The sequence below is a fragment of the Temnothorax nylanderi genome, unplaced genomic scaffold (genome assembly GCF_030848795.1).
Source record: "Temnothorax nylanderi isolate EJ_2023f unplaced genomic scaffold, tnyl_v1.0 TNYL_tig0930_pilon, whole genome shotgun sequence".
Classification (NCBI taxonomy): Eukaryota; Metazoa; Arthropoda; class Insecta; order Hymenoptera; family Formicidae; genus Temnothorax; species Temnothorax nylanderi.
Window position 1 is genome coordinate 34167 of NW_027249992.1, and position 17688 is coordinate 51854.

A 17688-nucleotide genomic window follows, 5' to 3' on the forward strand; every position below is an offset into this window, starting at 1 on the left:
CAATTTATTATTACTGGTTGTACAGCAATCTCTACTCGCGGACGTATTCGCTCGATCGCGTGGAATTACGTCGAGACTTCTCGAACCGCCGCTATTTTCGTATGCACGGATCTTAATATCAATATAAGCGCAATAGGATTTCCCGTATCACGCACTCACTGTCTCTATAATTGTATAAATCACGCTACTGACGCTAGCGGATAACGGGATAAGACTTCCGGATTCGATTATTAAGCGTAACCGCGTGAACGTGTTAACGCACCGAAAGCTCGCGAAAGACTGTCCTGGAGGAACGGGTCGAGTTCTCCCACCTTAGACTCACGCATGCGCTGAGTCTACATTTTAGGCGCGCAGCCATCGCACTGGCTGTTTGTACCTCGGGGTGTAGATGGTACGATTCCATCTGCACTTCGCGCACCGAGTCGTTGTTGGGACTCGGCACCTAATCGAGAGATGCTACATTAAAGTGCAACGGCGTGAATTGGCTTTCGCGCTCGCGTGAACCAACCACGTCGCTGCACGGCGAACTTCGCGCAAGCGAACGAAAAGTCACTCGATTTGCACCGAGTGACTCTCAACGTCACAACAGACGAATCCTATGAAACCAGGTAAGTATACAGGTAAATCTACCCATTTTTAATTCTCCTCTTTCTTTCAGATACCCGGGATCGCTATGGAATCGTCACATCTAATCACCGGTGTCGGTGTAATAAAGGTAAGTATTAAAGTAAGTATAACGCGACTTAAAACTATCGCATGTGTAATTATATAATAATATGTTCTTAAATCGACAGGGAATAATGTAATAGTATCAAAATCATAATAATGTAACGGCCTGACTTCAATATCGAACGCGGACTGGTTTGCCGGATCGGGAGTTCGATGAAAGGCCCAGAGACAATAATCAGTTTGTACTACACACGGGTTATTTATTTTACTTGACTCGGGAGTCGGTATTACACACACGATGTAGATCGCAACGCGGTATATGACAACGGCCGGGAGTGCATGTGCACTCGGCGTTCGACTCGGGATTCGGTACGACGCACAGTATAACGCAACGCGGTATGTTGCAACGCTCGCAGTGCATGTGCACTCGGTACGCGCGGGGATAAGACGGGACGCGGCTTTACAGATTATAACGAAACGCGGTATATTACAACGGTCGGGGTGCATATGCACGGACGGGATGCGGCTTTACAAAGTGTGGCGGAACGCGGTATATTACAACGGTCGGGGTGCATATGCAAGAACGGGACGCGGCTTCACAAAGCGTAGCGGAACGTGGTATATTACAACGGTCGGGGTGCATATGCAAGAACGGGACGCGGCTTTACAAAGCGTAGCGGAACGTGGTATATTACAACGGCCGGGTGTGCATGTGCACTCGGTGCTACGCGAAGTACGACGGGACGCGGTCTTACCGCTAATAATGAGACGCGGTATATTACGACGCTCGGCAGTGCAGGTGCACTCGGTGCTACGCGACGTAATCCGGAGCGCGATAGGAGTGTGGGGTCCCGGGGTCACGGCAGCGAGAACCCTCGCTACGAGGCTGAGCACGCTCGCCCTCGTCGGGCCGTGGCCGTCGGGCGTAGTGGGCTGGAGTTCGGGGACACTTGAGAACTCTCATTCGAGGCCCACACTCTGGACCTCGTTTGGCGTGTCGCCCTAGGAGCTGGCGGGTAGGCTTCGTCAGGAACAGCGGGATGCCGTGGTGTAGACGAAGTGCCGTCTCGCCGCGCGTGCCGGCTTATATACCGCGCGGCGCGGCGCGTTCGGCAGGAGGGAGGCTGATCGTCAGGCGTGTCGCGCGGTGGTGGGAGCGGCGCAATCCCGCGCGTTCGTCTTCGGCTCCCGTCGGCGCTCGTCGGCGCCGTGCGGGAAGGCACCGGTGCGGCGGGTTTCCGCGCACACGGTGCGTTTCGGAGATTTAAAAATGTGGGCGCACCGCGCCCTGTCCTCGCCCGACGGAGGATCGGTCGGGCGGCATCCGGCGGGTGGTGGCCGGGAGCGATGCCTTGGCGTAAGGGGCGCATCGTTACAATAAAATAGTTAAATTGGCTGAAAGCCGTCTAAAGGTGTAGAAAGTTCACAAAAGTGTAACAAGGTGTAACTGAATATAATCAAAATCAATGTTGAATGTAATGTCAAATAAATCTTTGCCTGGAATGACTCCATTTGGCTGTTCTCTATGCTGCAAAACGTAATTGTTCATGAAAAAACTGAAAACCTATTAAATTTAATAATATTTGCACCTAAAGTGCTAAAAGGTGTATCAAAAGTGTAACGCCGTCGCTGGCTCGTCTCGCACGCTTATTCTAAGACGTCGAGTGTAGAAAGTGTAGAAAGTGTTGCACCTTTCGGTGACTTCGTCTCGCATGCATGTTTTCAAACAAGTGGGTGTAGAAAGTGTAAAAGTGTTGCACCTTTCGGTGACTTCGTCTCGCACGCTGAAATCTAACATGTGAGTGTAGAAAGTGTTGTAAGTGTAACAAAAGTGTAGAGCCGTCGCTGGCTCGTCTCGCATGCTGAATCTAACGATACAGGTGTAGATGGTGTAACGAGGTGTAATGAAAGTGTAGACGCTTGAAACGCGTCAATATATGTGAACCTTCGGGAAATGCTCGGAAATTTGTCCCGCTCGTTATCAATGTAAAGATATCAATGAATTTAAGTAAGAAATATGAAATCTGTCGAATTATCGACGCTGGCTGAAATTATCGCAATTATATAAAACTTAGTCCTAGGATAAACGTTAAATGAATCGTGTTACTTGACCGTCACTCGCGGATCGGTCGCGGATCTACTCCGATGTTTAAAATCAATACGTATAGTGTAAATAGTGTAAAGAGTGTAATGATTATTTCTGGATCAGGGAAATTTATTATTAAAGGGAAAAATATGATGAATGAAACAGTTAAGTATTCTTTGAATTCATGATGTGATAATTAAGGTAGATAATAAAGACGTTTCTTATTGTAGGGGAGACCGGGGCTAGACCGCTACCGGGGTAAATCCGCTAAATCAAATATCTCGGAACCTGTATATTGTGCGAACTCGCTATTAACATTGTAAACGCTGCTTATGGTACCCATGTGACCAACGGAGTTTCGGCAGGTTACCTGCCGTGTTATGATTTTCACGAGGGCAAACGTGTTTTCGGAAGGTGAAAGTGAAATTTTCTACGCGTGGAAATTTTGTAATATCTGCAATAATATTTGCTCTCCAAATCTCGAGGTACGTGATTATAAAGAGTAATGCATGCTGAACACGAATCCAGTGTAGTTTTTTCATTATCGTTGATGTCTAATATTTCGTGGGCGATCAAACCTGAAACTTGTGTTTGGGGTTAATCCGCTAGTAAGCACCCGGGGCTGGTCCGCTAGTCTCGTCACTGTGGCGCGCCGGGCGCACGACTTCAGCTTACGGCGATTTCAGGTTAGGTTTCCCTCGAGCGTGATTCTGTCTTCCCTTGCACGTGCGTCAGTTTGTGTAAGAGGGAAATGGTACGCACTTATCGTCGCAAAACGGGTGTTTTGGCCGACCGAAAAGATGGCGGACCGTTGTTTTCAAGATCGCTCGCGCTCACGGCACGTCGGCGAGGTACGGCGAGGCACGGCACGGCTCTGAGATCCCGCGATTTCCGCGCGAGAGTTGACATGCCGCGCGCGCGGTAGATCGTCCCGACTCCCGGCCGCGGTAAATTGTCGTTGTTGGTCGTTAAGTCAGTGACAGTCGCGCGTGCGACTGCATCGTCCAGCGTTCGCCGCATCGTCTCGGCGTCATTGTCGCCGCCGTTGTAGTGGTGGTGGTGTCGGTGGTGGTCATCGTCGTCGTCGTCGTCGTCGTCGTCGTCGTCGTCGTGGTGGTCGTGGCCGTTGTCGTCGTGGTGGTCGTGGCCGTCGTCGTCGTGGTGGTCGTGGCCATCGTCGTCGTGGTGGTCGTGGCCGTCGTCGTCGTCGTCGTCGGCGCGTCGAGGAATCGGCGCGAGGACGCCGTCGAGTCGGTAAAATGGTCGCGCTCCACCGCGAGCTTTTCTAACCCCCCCTGTCGCTATTTATCGCTCCCCTGCGAGAAACGCGGCTTGGTTAGGTTGCTCGAGGGTCCGCGCTGATCCTATGGCACCGGAACGCCGTCACGCGTGTTCCCCGTGGTTGCCCGCGTTGACAATGTGACGTGCCGTTGGGGAGTTTACGATTTGGTTAACCTCTGTATTCACGTGCCTAAATTGTTTTATGGAATAGGTAAAACAATTATTTTTTAATAATGTTTCGCATAAAAATTTTAAATAAATTTTTATATTTTTCTCTTAAAAAACAATTATTAAAATGTATCCTATCATTTTTCAGGATTAGATGTACGTATATATATTGAAAATGCAGTGTAACGGATTAACCCCGGGGGGGTAGCGGTTCAACCCCGGCATTTTTGAGATTTCAATTTTTGCACCGTTGTCGTTTTTGCTCTATACCGGTTAAACAAAGCGACGTAGATAAAAATTTCCTTAATAAATTTTGTAGCTAAAGGTTCACTCTTTACAGTGGTATACCACATTTAACTTCAATTATTTATTTTGTTGTTAAAAATCGGCTCCGAAAAAAAACTAACGGTCTAGCCCCGGTCTCCCCTATCTTCTTCAATATCAGTAATATTGCTTACAAAATAAAAGTAATTTACGTAATGTAAAGTGATAAATCTTACTGCGTCTGATAATGTTTGAATAGAAGAACACAACAAAAAGAATTGTGTTAGCGAACCGATAGTAAATGAGACGACCGAAATTCCTTCTGCAAAAGTCATTGATGGTACCTGAAAGTGCATATAGCGATATTTCAAATAAAGAATAAATGTATTTAGAAGCAAAGGTCACACATTTTAACTTTTATAATTGAAAAAGTTTTCAATTTAAATTTTAAATTAAATAAAAATCTAATTCATATAACATATTATGCAAAAGTAATTTTTAAAAAATTATACTTTGATACTCATTAAATATCCATTAATTTTAAAAAACAAGTCATTTGATGGGCAAGCACGTATGATAAATTATTAATCTATATTAATAGTTATACTTATAAGGTAAATTTTTTTATAGAATAATGGTTTATAATTATATAATCAGTTATATATATCAGTTATTATTACTCACTGAGCTTAGTAAGATACCTATAAAACAGAAACGAAACACGTTGTTGATATAGAGTAAGCTGAAGTTTACTGACAGAAGTTTTTTTAATATAAATGACATGCTGTAAGAAAAAACAGAGTGTATAAAATATTGTAAAAAAGCCACGCAGCCAATAAAAGCTTTAATATTTTCTTAAACAGTAAAATTAAGAAGGTCTGTAAGAAGTAAGAAGATTTAAAGATTTTTATTTTCCTTACGTCATCACTGACTCAAAAGTGTTGTCATCTAATTAAAAGCCCAAAGAAAAATTCTAATAGCTCGATTCAAACGCATTTCACTCCATTATTCAACGCTTATTTACTTTAGTGATCAGCTGATCACATTATTATGGACTTACTTTAAAACGGTATTTTGGTGCTGACATAATTCTTTTAATTCTCTTTCCATCCATCGATCTTCCATAGGACGATACGGTTCCTTTTGAGATTCAGCGTGATAGTTTTGCAGATCCCGAAACAGTATCATGAGCTTTTCCGCCGTGTATCGATACTGGGCCGTTAACATCAATACCAAGTGCATCATGTACACATCCACGCCGAATTTCTTAAGAAACAGATAAACGCTGCCAATTGTCATAAAAATGGTCGAGGGAATCAGAACGCGGCTGGAGAACGGCTCGGCGCTGAAAGCGGCTGGCAAATTGTAATCTCCATAGAAAAAGGTAGACTTCTCGAAGACCAATGCAACCGGCTGTGCGGTCCATATCGTGATGGATATCGCGCTAGTCACTCCGTATATCAGAAACGGCTTTACTATGGGTTTTATGGCCGACTTTACGATATCCGTCATAATCTCATCCGCATTTTGCAAGTTACCGTTCATCTTCCGTACGAATTCCTCCATCAGCTTTTTGCGCGAGTAAAGACGCGTAAGCATAAAAGACGCCTCCAAAGTGACCACGGCGCAGACGGTGCCGTCCTTCAGACTCTTCCCTTCCGGTGCTAGGAAAAGCCCGAAGACGAACGCAATCGTATGAACCAATTCTATTAACCATACGACGACGCTGTGAGCGCGACAGATCACTGAAAATCGCGAATTATCGGCTGCTACCGGTAATAAATTCCCCGAGAGCACGTTCACTCGACTGTTGAAAAGATTCGCATTTCTGAAATCCATTTCGTTTGTGCCGCGTACTCGCGTGTATTGTAAATATCGGAAATGTCGTGGTGAAACGCAGCGTGTAAGAATTAAAACTTCAATTGTTCGCGTTCTCTTTTCCAATAATATCTGTCTCGCGTGCCGCTGTCGCTTCTCTCTTCATAAGTGAAAATGAGTGAATTTCCCTTTAGTATTCCACAATTATACTTAATTCTATGTCAAGGAATTTGTCATTCCCTTTATTCCTCCCTGTCTGTTACTGATGCATTGTGATCAGTCGAACGGCGAAGGGTGACAGTTCGTTCCCTTCATTCCATTTCTCTGTTATTTCTGCTTGCCCTGTGATCATTGACGTGTAGATATATCGAATATTAAGTGTTGTCAAACCACGTCTCTGACAAAGATAATAATTTCGTGAGGTTTTGCATTATAATAATAGAAACATAGAGAGCTCACTATACATTGAGCGACAGTTCGTTGAATGTAGCCCTGTATTTTTTTTTATTCTGTTTATCAAGAGCATAAATGATTATTAAGTCCGTCGTATTAATCCCTACATTGTCGCGGCAATTATCTTATGTTCGGTCGAACATTGTAGAACTGCTGGAAACCAGAGACCTCGCAGAAATTATTATTAGTACTATCTGACACTATCATCCAATAGGAAGTTTTTGCAATATCGTCTTTCTCAGATATGATAACGTATCTGAACTATATAGATACGTTCACCGTATAAATTCACATTATCAGTTGAAAAGCGAAACTGCACATCGTTCACCGTAACGCTATTCAGATAACGTCCGACGTTATTTTTGAGAGAATAAGGTTCACAATTACCGTTGACGTCATAATTACGGTAACGAAATTCCTAATGTAAATTTAGACGGTAAACGAACTACGAATATTAAAGTGATTTGAGGCTATTTTTTCCACGGTATAATTAATGTATACATTTTTATTGAATGCTGACTGATTATTTTTACGGTAAGTTTTATTATTTTAATAGAAGAATTTTAGAAACGTGTTAAGAATAAGAATTTCGTGATCCTAATAATTTGTTTTTAATTAAAGGTATCTCTTAATTAAATTTATCTTTTTCATATATTAATTATTTTTTTCATATTATCTTCTCCAATTTTTGGATATCTTTATTATCAGTAAGAAATAAATCAAACTAGAATAATTTTAGTTATGAAATATAAGAATATAATTTTCTAATTTTTAATTAATTTAGAGCTAATTTGTAAGATTTTGTAAAAAAAATATAAAATAAAGCAGAATTTAAAACTTAATTATCAAGATGATTTTAGATCCATTTCATTTTTGGCTATATGTAAATCTGTCATTATTATTATAGATAAAATTACATAAGTCGGCATAATATATAATTATATATACAATTAAATTTAACATATATAATTTATATTTCATATACATACAAATGTGAACATATCTTTTATAAAAATGCGCTCTCATTTTGCGTTTGGTTTTAGCATATGCTCGCAAATCGATAATTTTTAATTATTAATATCAATTAGGCATGTTACAAATATATTAGGTAATATTAAATAGCAATATACTGCTATATTTGTTACATCACCTAGATTGTACAAAAAGAATTCTTTATACACGAATTAATACTTAAAAATTTAACAACATGGAAAATTTGAATCTAGTATATCTTCACAGAATTTTGAAGCAAATTATACATATATAAGAAGGAGATTCTTCGCGATTTGTAACCTTTATCTCTTTTCATATATTAATATTAATTAATTATGATCTCACAGCTCTCAATGTTTTTGTGAAAAACATTGCTTTCCAAATAATGCAGTTATACGATCGTGTAGTATATTAATCATAATAAATGCACATCTCGTTCTCCAAAATAGTGCAATAAATTATGTATATCACATAAGTTATCATATCGCATTTTAGACATTGTAACATCAAGTCCGATTTGGCACTTAGTTCTCACATTAAAAATTCTTGTGTAGAAGTCTGACTAGAAGATTACTGAGAACTATGTAGACCATGTTCTTGGGAATTCTCGAGGACGCGCTACTATAGCCCTCTAGGCGATGGTACACCTTCCTGTTTCCGAGGTTTTGAACAGGTCTGTAATTAAACTTCAGCGTGCCATTGCTGCTCTCCACGTGTCTGAATACGTTCATCTGCAAGCAGATTAAATATTATTATTAATTTATTATTCCAGTAGAATAATTATAAGTAAAAAGAAAATATTAATATGTAACATCTTAAAAAAATTAATGCTCACAGAAACAAACGTTCTATACAATTATTATTTATATTCAAATTACCTGCGCTTTCCGACACTTTGAGTTTTTCAGTCATAACAAACCACAGTACAGATTCCTGGCATCCGGGTGTAGTTAACGATCCCTCGTAATGGTAATACGTCGTATGATCCGTTGGTAGGAATAATAAAGGTATCAGTTTGGTCCTTATGCGCACCATGCTGTGCCCCACCCAATGCGATACCAGCCTCGTCGCCTCTACAATCGGCGCCAGATCCGGATTGTCATCTAATGATAACTATACGAAAATGATAACGAAACACGAAACATTAATTAATGTTGTGTCCGTGTACACTTGAAAGAATTTCCACTGTAGAAAGAAGTAAAAACACTAAAAACGAGTAACATATCATCACCTCAAATAGAACAGCGACCACGGCAAGTCCGCCTTCGTGTTGCGCCGCTACGCTAAAATTCGCATACTTTTTATCGTAATGCACTAAATGCAACTCCAATGGATCACGTAAACCGTCCACGGTATGCTCTGCGCCCCAGTGAAAGTGCATTTGTTCCAGAATATATACCGATGACAGAATTCTGCCACTGAGATGGATTGGCACACTGCTATGAAACTGAATTTGCACTATGAAAAAATTTCAATTGAAAGATATTAAAAGTACATAGGAAATATAGTTGTATTATTGCGGGATATATTGCGGACTCGTGCTCATTGATTCAATATCTCACATTGGACAAAGTTTTTAAAGAAATGTTCAACCAGAACGCTGATTAGAACAGTAACGTAATACAATCTATTTATACTTACCGGAATGTCCAGTGTTAATCAGCGTGCTAGGAAACGCGAAATCGTATCGATAGGTTTTAAGAGCACCGAGATCAATTCTTATGGCATCATCCGTCACAATATCAATCGGTGATTGCCTTTTTCCCGTCGTACATATTCCCGGCCAGTTTTCTGGTCCTATGCAACCATTTACAAACTTGAGTAACATGTAGGCAGTATGTTTCACTTATTACAAAGTGTAACAGAATTTAATATTTATATTATAAAGTATCTATTACTACGGAAAAAATACATTAAAAACCGAATTGATATATAAGTTTTAAAAGAACTACAATTTAAAGAGCCATAAAAGTTCTAAAAGGTATCTTTTTTAAAAGATATTGTATTTCTGCGTTTGATAATATCAAAATAAGTTGCCGACATCATACATAATTATGGGAATTTTTATATGATTGCAATTATACAATTGTAACTACAGCAAGATATAAATTATTCTTAAATTAATAATAAAATGTTAGTTTATTGCTACTTGAAAAAAATAGAAATGTGCTGTTATATTATTATTCACAGTCACAAAAATCTACATAGGTATATTAATAACACAGGCCCACAAAAAAGAAAAGTTGTCTGCGCCATGGACTAGACCATGGTATTCCCATGTATTTTCGCCTGCTGAAACCGAATATGACCTCAGTTTTGCCCCTACACGTCAGGATTTTTTTCTACAGCCAAAAAAAAGGTGTTTCGTAGGGGGCAAAACACCTTGTTTTTGACTGTAGAAAAAAAATCCTGACGTGTAGGGGCAAAACTGAGATCATATTCGGTTTCAGCAGGTGAAAATACATGGGAATACCATGGTCTAGTCCATGGTGCAGACAACTTTTCTTTTTTGTGGGCCTGTGCACAGACTAGACCATGGTGCAGACAAAAGAAAAGTTGTCTGCGCCATGGACTAGACCATGGTATTCCCATGTATTTTCGCCTGCTGAAACCGAATATGACCTCAGTTTTGCCCCTACACGTCAGGATTTTTTTCTACAGCCAAAAAAAAGGTGTTTCGTGGGCAAAACATCTTGTTTTTGACTGTAGAAAAAAATCCTGACGTGTAGGGGCAAAACTGAGGTCATATTCGGTTTCAGCAGGCAAAAATACATGGGAATACCATGGTCTAGTCCATGGCGCAGACAACTTTTCTTTTTTTGTGGGCCTGTGTAATTTATATATAGTGTTCGAGATTACGAGCGTCATTATTCATAGCTTAAAAAGTAACGCTAGACTCGTCAAAGGTATCGCGACAGTCTTATCAAAGTCGAGGTTTATATCATTGCAAACTCGAGTCATTCTAGGAACTTCGTCGGCACAGCCTCTTCGGCGATCGATATTTACCTAGACGAGAGATAATCGCTAACGGTGCATCTGAAACTTTGTCATAACAATTTCGCAAAATCTATAATATTAGTCTATCATTCCCGCTAACTGTTGCCAAGGGCCCGTAGTCTCTGGCACTTTCTTACAATCACCATGGCACTTGCCATTTGCCATTCGCGACTCGTCAGTCTGTCGTTGTCAATCATCCGTTTGGCAGTGGTCAAGTCAATCGGTCATTTCGGTCGCGAGAAGTAAAAATACGGTGAACGAGAATGTAACGTTAGCGATTTCGATCCGAAACACTCTCGCCTTTAATTTCCTTATAAATTTTAAACCTTGTTTAAGTTGTTTTCTTTGTTTATCGTTATACTTTGGCTATTAAACAAAGTGTCGCATACGCTTTTAGGTATTAGTGTCAATGTCAGTGCGTCCCATTACGTCTCCATTTTCTTTCTTACGCGCCGCGCAAACATATAGATACATTTAATAATTATCAATACTTTCTTAATGTTATGGGTCTTCAAAATCTAAGCCACGGACACGTCTATGTTAAATGTTATCTCATTCTAAAACACTTTTGCGCTAAAACATTGACGCAGCAGCGTTGAACGTGCGAACGTGCTATTTTAATGATAATAATACATTCCGAAATTATGTCAACATTATTGATACGTTAACGCGCTATGATTGGTTAGTATCGAATTACTGTTCGAAGCAGGAAGACAACGATAACTCACAGCATATACGGAAGAAATAAAAAAGATATATGTCATCCGTAATAAAATTCCCTAATGTACAGTTTTTCACGTATATTGATAATACATTCCGAAATTATGTTAACATTATTGATACGTTAACGCGCTATGATTGGTTAGTATCGAATTACTGTTCGAAGCAGAAAGACAACGATGACTCACAGCATATACGGAAGAAATAAAAAAGATATATATCATCCGTAATAAAATTCCCTAATGTACAGTTTTTCGCGTATATTGATAATGATCTTATTTTTGCACTTTTCGTCTGCATACGCATATGTTCATATATTACATTTTCATAATATATTTTCTGTCTATTCGTATCTTTTATTTAAATAACTTTATAACAAGAGGTACGTCACGGTATTTGCCTATTCTGAAGTGCAAAGTCCTTATATTCAAGATGATTGTCGACGACAGTCACGGTTGATGCAAAGTAATTGCTCTCAAGAGACCTGATCTAATGGAGAATCGTGTAAGACCTTCTACTCCCGGATCCTCTTGATCGAGCAAATCGTGTGACTTGCCTTCTTTACTTTATTTGCAGTAATTAAAATTGTAACAGAAACTAAGAAGACATATCTATATAAAATTTTATAATTATAAAATACATAGATTAAACTCGCAGTAATATTAATTTACGCACATATGTTGAGATATAGATATATACTAAATGATGAAATATTCGGATAACAGATAAAATATTCAGGAGTATATTGAAGAGAGATTGTAATATAAAAAAAAACATTTTATATTTTAAATACCACTTGAGCAATAATATTTGATGTTCGTAGTTAAAACATATAAGATAAAACGCATCAAATTCTTCTAGTATAATAAACATGTATAAATATATTAAATTGTAATAAAGTTATAAAGTTTCCCCAGAAAATTTACTTGTATTTTCAAGTCTCACGGTACATTATTATCGAATAATATATTTTTACTTAGAAGCTGTTTTGTTATACTAATATACACATACTTGATTTTGGTATTCAAATACTTTTAACTGACATTTAAGGTTGCTGTTATTAGGTCGCTAATGACTTGAATGTAAGTTTCATATAAGCTAGATGAGGAAAATTGTATCACATTTTATGCTTATCGCGATTAAAATTCCGCAAACATCGATATTGAAATCGCATGAAATCACTTCTCATTCACTTGATCGATTTTATCAATCGGTACTTTCTTCGTACATTCTTGGAAGGTTTATCATCATTAAGATAAAATTATTGTGTTGCATAGTTAAAATTTCCGATAAAACTGTCTGGCAAGGTAGGAAGCTAATGATATGTGGAAGCATATCATTCTCTCCATGACCCTGGCCTAATATCGATAATGCTTAATTTCTGTTTAGATAAAAGCTTAAGTTTAGGAAATATTTCATGCACCTTCGGCATTGTGTGACGTTAATAGGTGAATTATAAATACATTTGCATGGATATGTAAACAGCGTATAAAACTTTCGTCGTAATCATTATATAATTACCATTTTTGCCCCAATATCCCCAGTCAGATGCTTCCGATGTTTGTAAACCTGTAATTATATAATACTCGTTAGTTTCTTTGAATTAAAATTGATACTCCTTTTTTAACAAATAACTATACTCTCTAGAAATAAGCTTTTAAGAGTGTAATGGTATAATCTAAAACTCTAAAACTCTAAAAACATGCAATGCACAAATAAAATTCGCAACAATTAAGCGTTATTAGATCATCCTAACAAACAATTAAAATAGTTAATCGAGTTAACCTTGTATACAGAAATGAATAAAACAAACATATCTAACTGAGAATGATTTTTACATCGAATTGTTAACTTTAAACAGTATTCACAAAATAATAATGTTTATGCTTTAGATAGAACAACTTTTTTTCATCTGGGACTTTTTTCGGAAAAATTTGTGTTATTATTTATGTTATTAATATTTAAATAATTACTTATTATAAATTTCAACTATATTGAAAAAATAAAACAAATTAACTCTCAAATATATTAATGTCAATATTAACGCCATTAGTCTTCAATTAATATTACTACTCAATTAATAATACTATCGATCACAGTAATTATGATTGCCATTGAAATTAATTTTACACAAACTGATAGGCGCATAATAAGGTAATACATTCCTGTTAGTGATCTCCATAATTAACAGTACGCCTCAATGTAATAATTCCGACTTGTTTCAATCCGGCTGCTCGCCGCGGTTTCAGCATTACATGCAAATTCGTTCAAATGAGACAAATTGCGGAGAAACGTGAGCACTATAATAATCGCGATCTAAAGCCGGCGCTGACCTCGTGCTCGCAATATCAATTTCACGAGTTCGCACGAACAGTTAATAAATATAATTATTTCCACGTCACTGCCACGCGAACGGTTCGCCATATCGCGAGCGTGTGTCCGTCCCATTGGGCCTAATAAGTAATTGAACGCGCACGACAGGAAACAGAATTGACCTCATTGACCGCTCGGACCGCGACGAATTTGTTCGCACTTATTCCTAATCCGATTCTCGTCGCGGCCGGGAAGAAAGTGACGCGGTGCGAGGAATAAAGCGATCGGTCCGCGAAAGCCGTCCATGCGGCCGGCAATTAGATCACAATCGGCGGATAAACGCCGGCGCTTTCTAGATCAGCGCACCGGCCGCAACAACGGCCAAATCATTCAAACGACCCGCAGATTTTAATGATGCATAATGCACGCTTCCGCTGCGGGGATAGGGCGTAAGACCGGCTAATCGGCATATACGAGTTTCGCTCATAGTTAGGGATGCTTAAGATATAGTTCGATATTATAGACATATCGAGCCTTCGTCTACGATTCTCGTGCATTTCTCTTGTTAAAAAGTGATTACTTTGTGCACTACATTGGCGCATTACCTCTTAATAATCACCATTACTCTTTTCGACAAACCTATTGCGATAGAATTTTAAAAATTGATCCTTTTGTTTCCCTCTATTACTCTAAACACATAAGTTTCATCATTATCAAATTTGGAGAAAAACTAGTTTTACAATCTCAAACTTTGGGATTAAAATACTTTTTCCAGTAAAATATTTATCTTGAAATATTCTTTTATCATATAAATTTTTAAATAATAAATATTATTTTTTCTACATATAATTTATTCAAGTAGTAGTGCTTTTTGATAGGAAAATTTAATAATGATATTTTTGGAAATTTAAAATAGAGTTTAATAAAAAATACAAAATTAATATCGCTTAGCTGTGTTCGTGAGAAACTATATAAAACAGTAGTAATGAGAATTTAAATAAATATATACTCACGGATTTGCAAAAGTCTTGAAAAAAAGAAGTGAGCTTTTACATAAGAATGAGAAAAATATATGAAATTATTCCCCATTTACATATTATGAATTGACTATCAAAACTAGATAACGGTTGCAAAAATTTTCGAAAAATGATTAAAATGATAAATTATTAGATTAAGTATCTAATCATATTACAAATATTTCAGACACCCAAGAAATGGCAAATGCATTAATAAGAGAAGATATTCTGAGAGATATTCTTCTTGTGTCTATACTAATTTCTTTAATCGATATTTTCTCTGATTAAGCGAAGTGACAAAAGAGTAATCACGGGCGGGAATCAGCTATCGCAGAGTAGAAGAGCCCTTACCTAGAAGAGCGATTAGGCAGAAGAGACGCATCGCAGGGAACCACCTGAGACTATCGCGATGGGTGACACACGAGCGCGATGACGACGAGTGTACGACTGATGAACGCGACGTAAATCTAACTGGATAACCCCGAGTTTATACTAGGAGCTATCGCATGAGATTTAACGTATACACGGGCTATGTCAGGTCATAGTCATCGCAGTATGCAACTGACCGACCGACCGACCGACCATTTGATTATCAGCGCATTCTGTTAACGATAACGTAAAGAGGAGCGGTGAATACTCGCTCTCCCTTTTAATTCGTCAAGGTGGATTACTTTTCGTACAAATAGTCAAATGCGTTCATTCATCTGTATTAAACGGTCGTGATTCGGACGTGATTCGAACGTTGCAGAGTGATTCATTCAATCTACATTGACTGATTGAATGAATGCACTTTTATGTATCAATCGTTGCCACGAGTAATATACGTTCTGAGAAAAATTAAAACGCATAATGAGAAGGAAAAAGGCATAAAGATTGCAGACCTATTCTTTTTGATTATAATACCTGAGACTTCTTGCAATTTTTTTCTTTTCTATCTTCAAAGCCGGCGCAAAAAGTGTGACCAAACGCACTGTTAAAAGAAAGACTTTGTGAATTAACATTCGTAATGTAATTAAAATTTGTGACAAACGAGTAAGACGTTGCATTTTCGTCGCAACAATGCCGTCATCGCGCGTTAGCTGAAGCGATCAACCAAGTAAAATTAAATTCGCGAACAAAGCATGGTCCAAATCTTAAATTTAGACGCGCGGTTTATATGCGTTCATCAGCCGATCGACGTAAGTATTCGGTCAGCAGGTAAGTATAAGCGCAGCGCTACCGCCATGTTATGTGCATCTTGCATTCACTTAAAATAAGTCATCGTCATCAAGTCACTCATACACAAACATTCTCAGAAGTCATATTTACAGAAATAAGTTTATTAGCGAAATGATATTTATAAGTGCAATACATCTTTCTTATTTTGAAAAAGGGTATAATAAAGCAATAAATTCTTACAAGCCAGTTTCTATTAGCGATTAACATAATTAAAAATTTTTAAATGTCAAATAGATAGTTACGATATTAAAAGAACAAGAAATCTTTTTAGTGGTTATATTTTTCAGAAATTTGAGGAAACAAATAAAAAACAAATTAATGTGTTAAATTAAATATTAATTTTGCGAGCGATAAAAAAAAACATGACAATATCAACATAAAAACTAATAATTCTTGCTAATTTAAACGAAATTTTGTGCTGTTTCGGAATAAGATTAATATATGTACTCACGCATTAACTATTCTCTTTCTCTTTTTCAAAAATATATAATTATTTCCTTTTATTTTGTATTTAATTATGTGTAAAAATTATTACTTAATTATGTGTATAAATAATTATTTACTTTTATTTTTTACTTTTGTTTTACTTGTGTTCAATATTTGAAATATTGCATACGTTCTAACTTATGCGTTTAGAAATTAACATTTTTTAATGTCTTTAAAATGCCGGTAATAATCAGTAAGATAAGATAAAAGGGAGCAAAACTTTATCGAAAAGTCGCGAAATGTTTTTACCTGTGCAGAGTAACGTCAATGTGACCATCAGCAAGTGACCTAAACCCATTTTCACATACGGTACACCTGTTATTTCGCCGAGACACAACTTGGACGACGCTCATCGTCCGACTGATCTACCTGGCAGATTCCTCGCCGAGAGGCTGATGTATCCAACCCCCGCGTTACCGTATCGAACTCGTGCGAAACTGCAGTTTTGATCAGTCGATTTGAGAACCGCGAGTGCGCTCGAGTGAATTTTTCGCAAATTCAGCATTTTTTTTTTTACAGAAGAACGAAGAATAGAAAAAGAGGAATCGGATAATCTCCTTTGCGATAATCGCATTTTGTCCAATTACAGCGTGCAATTGAAATTGATTTTCTAATTTAGCGACCAGGTAACTTTTTAATTGTTTCGGATGCCATTCAAATGTCCATTATAACTGACAAGAAAACGAGTTATTTCGACCAGAAATCTTTTTAATTGCAAAATCTTTCTAATTGCGATGTGGTTCGTGATAAATAGAAACGACAAGCCGACCTCGAAATTCGCTAATCAAAAATTTGCCTTTTTATTGGAGATTATAAATAGTTTTATAATAAAATTCCTTTTAAAAACTCTGTTTCTACTTCACCTCTATTCGGCGCTCAACAGAAAGAAGTAATTTTAATCGAAACACTGTTGAAGATGTTGGAGCAATTTTCAAATGTATGTCGAGAGTTCAAATTACTCGTAATAAGTTTAGGTATTTTTAGGCACGTCGACATAAAATCAGGCTTCTCGTGACACGTCCGCCCTGTTTCTCGTCATTCTTAATGCATCAAAAGTGATATACATTATGGCTATTAAGATTCTTCGAAATCGAAAGGCGCGGTGTTCTTCTTCCGCACACCCTCAAGAGCATTTATAAGATGCCGGAATATATGCCTCCAAAGCATGAAGCTGATTACGCAGATTGTAATAAAGTAAACTTGTCC

General features: G+C 38.0%; 2 protein-coding genes across 3 annotated transcripts; both read right to left on the reverse strand.

Moving 5' to 3' along the window:
* Positions 1 to 253: 253 nt before the first annotated feature.
* On the reverse strand, positions 254 to 6956 carry LOC139785986 (uncharacterized). The gene is made up of 4 exons (XM_071725163.1): positions 5529 to 6956; positions 5153 to 5252; positions 4705 to 4812; positions 254 to 442 (listed from the first exon to the last, which is right to left on the reverse strand). The coding sequence occupies exons 1-4, from the start codon at positions 6305 to 6307 to the stop codon at positions 254 to 256; spliced, it is 1176 nt and encodes a 391-aa protein (XP_071581264.1). The 5' UTR covers positions 6308 to 6956.
* A 1592-nt stretch (positions 6957 to 8548) lies between these two features.
* LOC139785982 (carbonic anhydrase 7-like) lies at positions 8549 to 16848 on the reverse strand. Of its 2 annotated transcripts, none has more exons than XM_071725158.1 (5): positions 16732 to 16848; positions 12971 to 13018; positions 9374 to 9529; positions 8964 to 9190; positions 8549 to 8845 (listed from the first exon to the last, which is right to left on the reverse strand). In XM_071725158.1, the coding sequence occupies exons 1-5, from the start codon at positions 16778 to 16780 to the stop codon at positions 8564 to 8566; spliced, it is 762 nt and encodes a 253-aa protein (XP_071581259.1). In that variant the 5' UTR covers positions 16781 to 16848; the 3' UTR covers positions 8549 to 8563. The 2 variants fall into 2 exon arrangements, with proteins under 2 accessions (XP_071581259.1, XP_071581260.1); XM_071725159.1 differs by lacking the exon at positions 16732 to 16848 and adding an exon at positions 15130 to 15283.
* Between the last annotated feature and the right edge of the window lie 840 nt (positions 16849 to 17688).

Bases quoted from the DNA above. Each gene is read 5' to 3' on its own strand.
- LOC139785986 (XM_071725163.1), bottom strand. From the start codon at position 6,307: ATGGATTTCAGAAATGCGAATCTTTTCAACAGTCGAGTGAACGTGCTC. The intron at 5,253-5,528 runs GTAAGTCCATAA...TTTTTCTTACAG, and splicing joins CACCAAAATACCGTTTTAAA to CATGTCATTTATATTAAAAA. The intron at 443-4,704 runs GTAAGATTTATC...TCTCTCGATTAG, and splicing joins TTCAAACATTATCAGACGCA to GTGCCGAGTCCCAACAACGA.
- LOC139785982 (XM_071725158.1), bottom strand. From the start codon at position 16,780: ATGGGTTTAGGTCACTTGCTGATGGTCACATTGACGTTACTCTGCACA. The intron at 13,019-16,731 runs GTAAAAACATTT...ATATAATTACAG, and splicing joins ATTGACGTTACTCTGCACAG to GTTTACAAACATCGGAAGCA. The intron at 9,191-9,373 runs GTAAGTATAAAT...ATTTTTTCATAG, and splicing joins GATTAACACTGGACATTCCG to TGCAAATTCAGTTTCATAGC.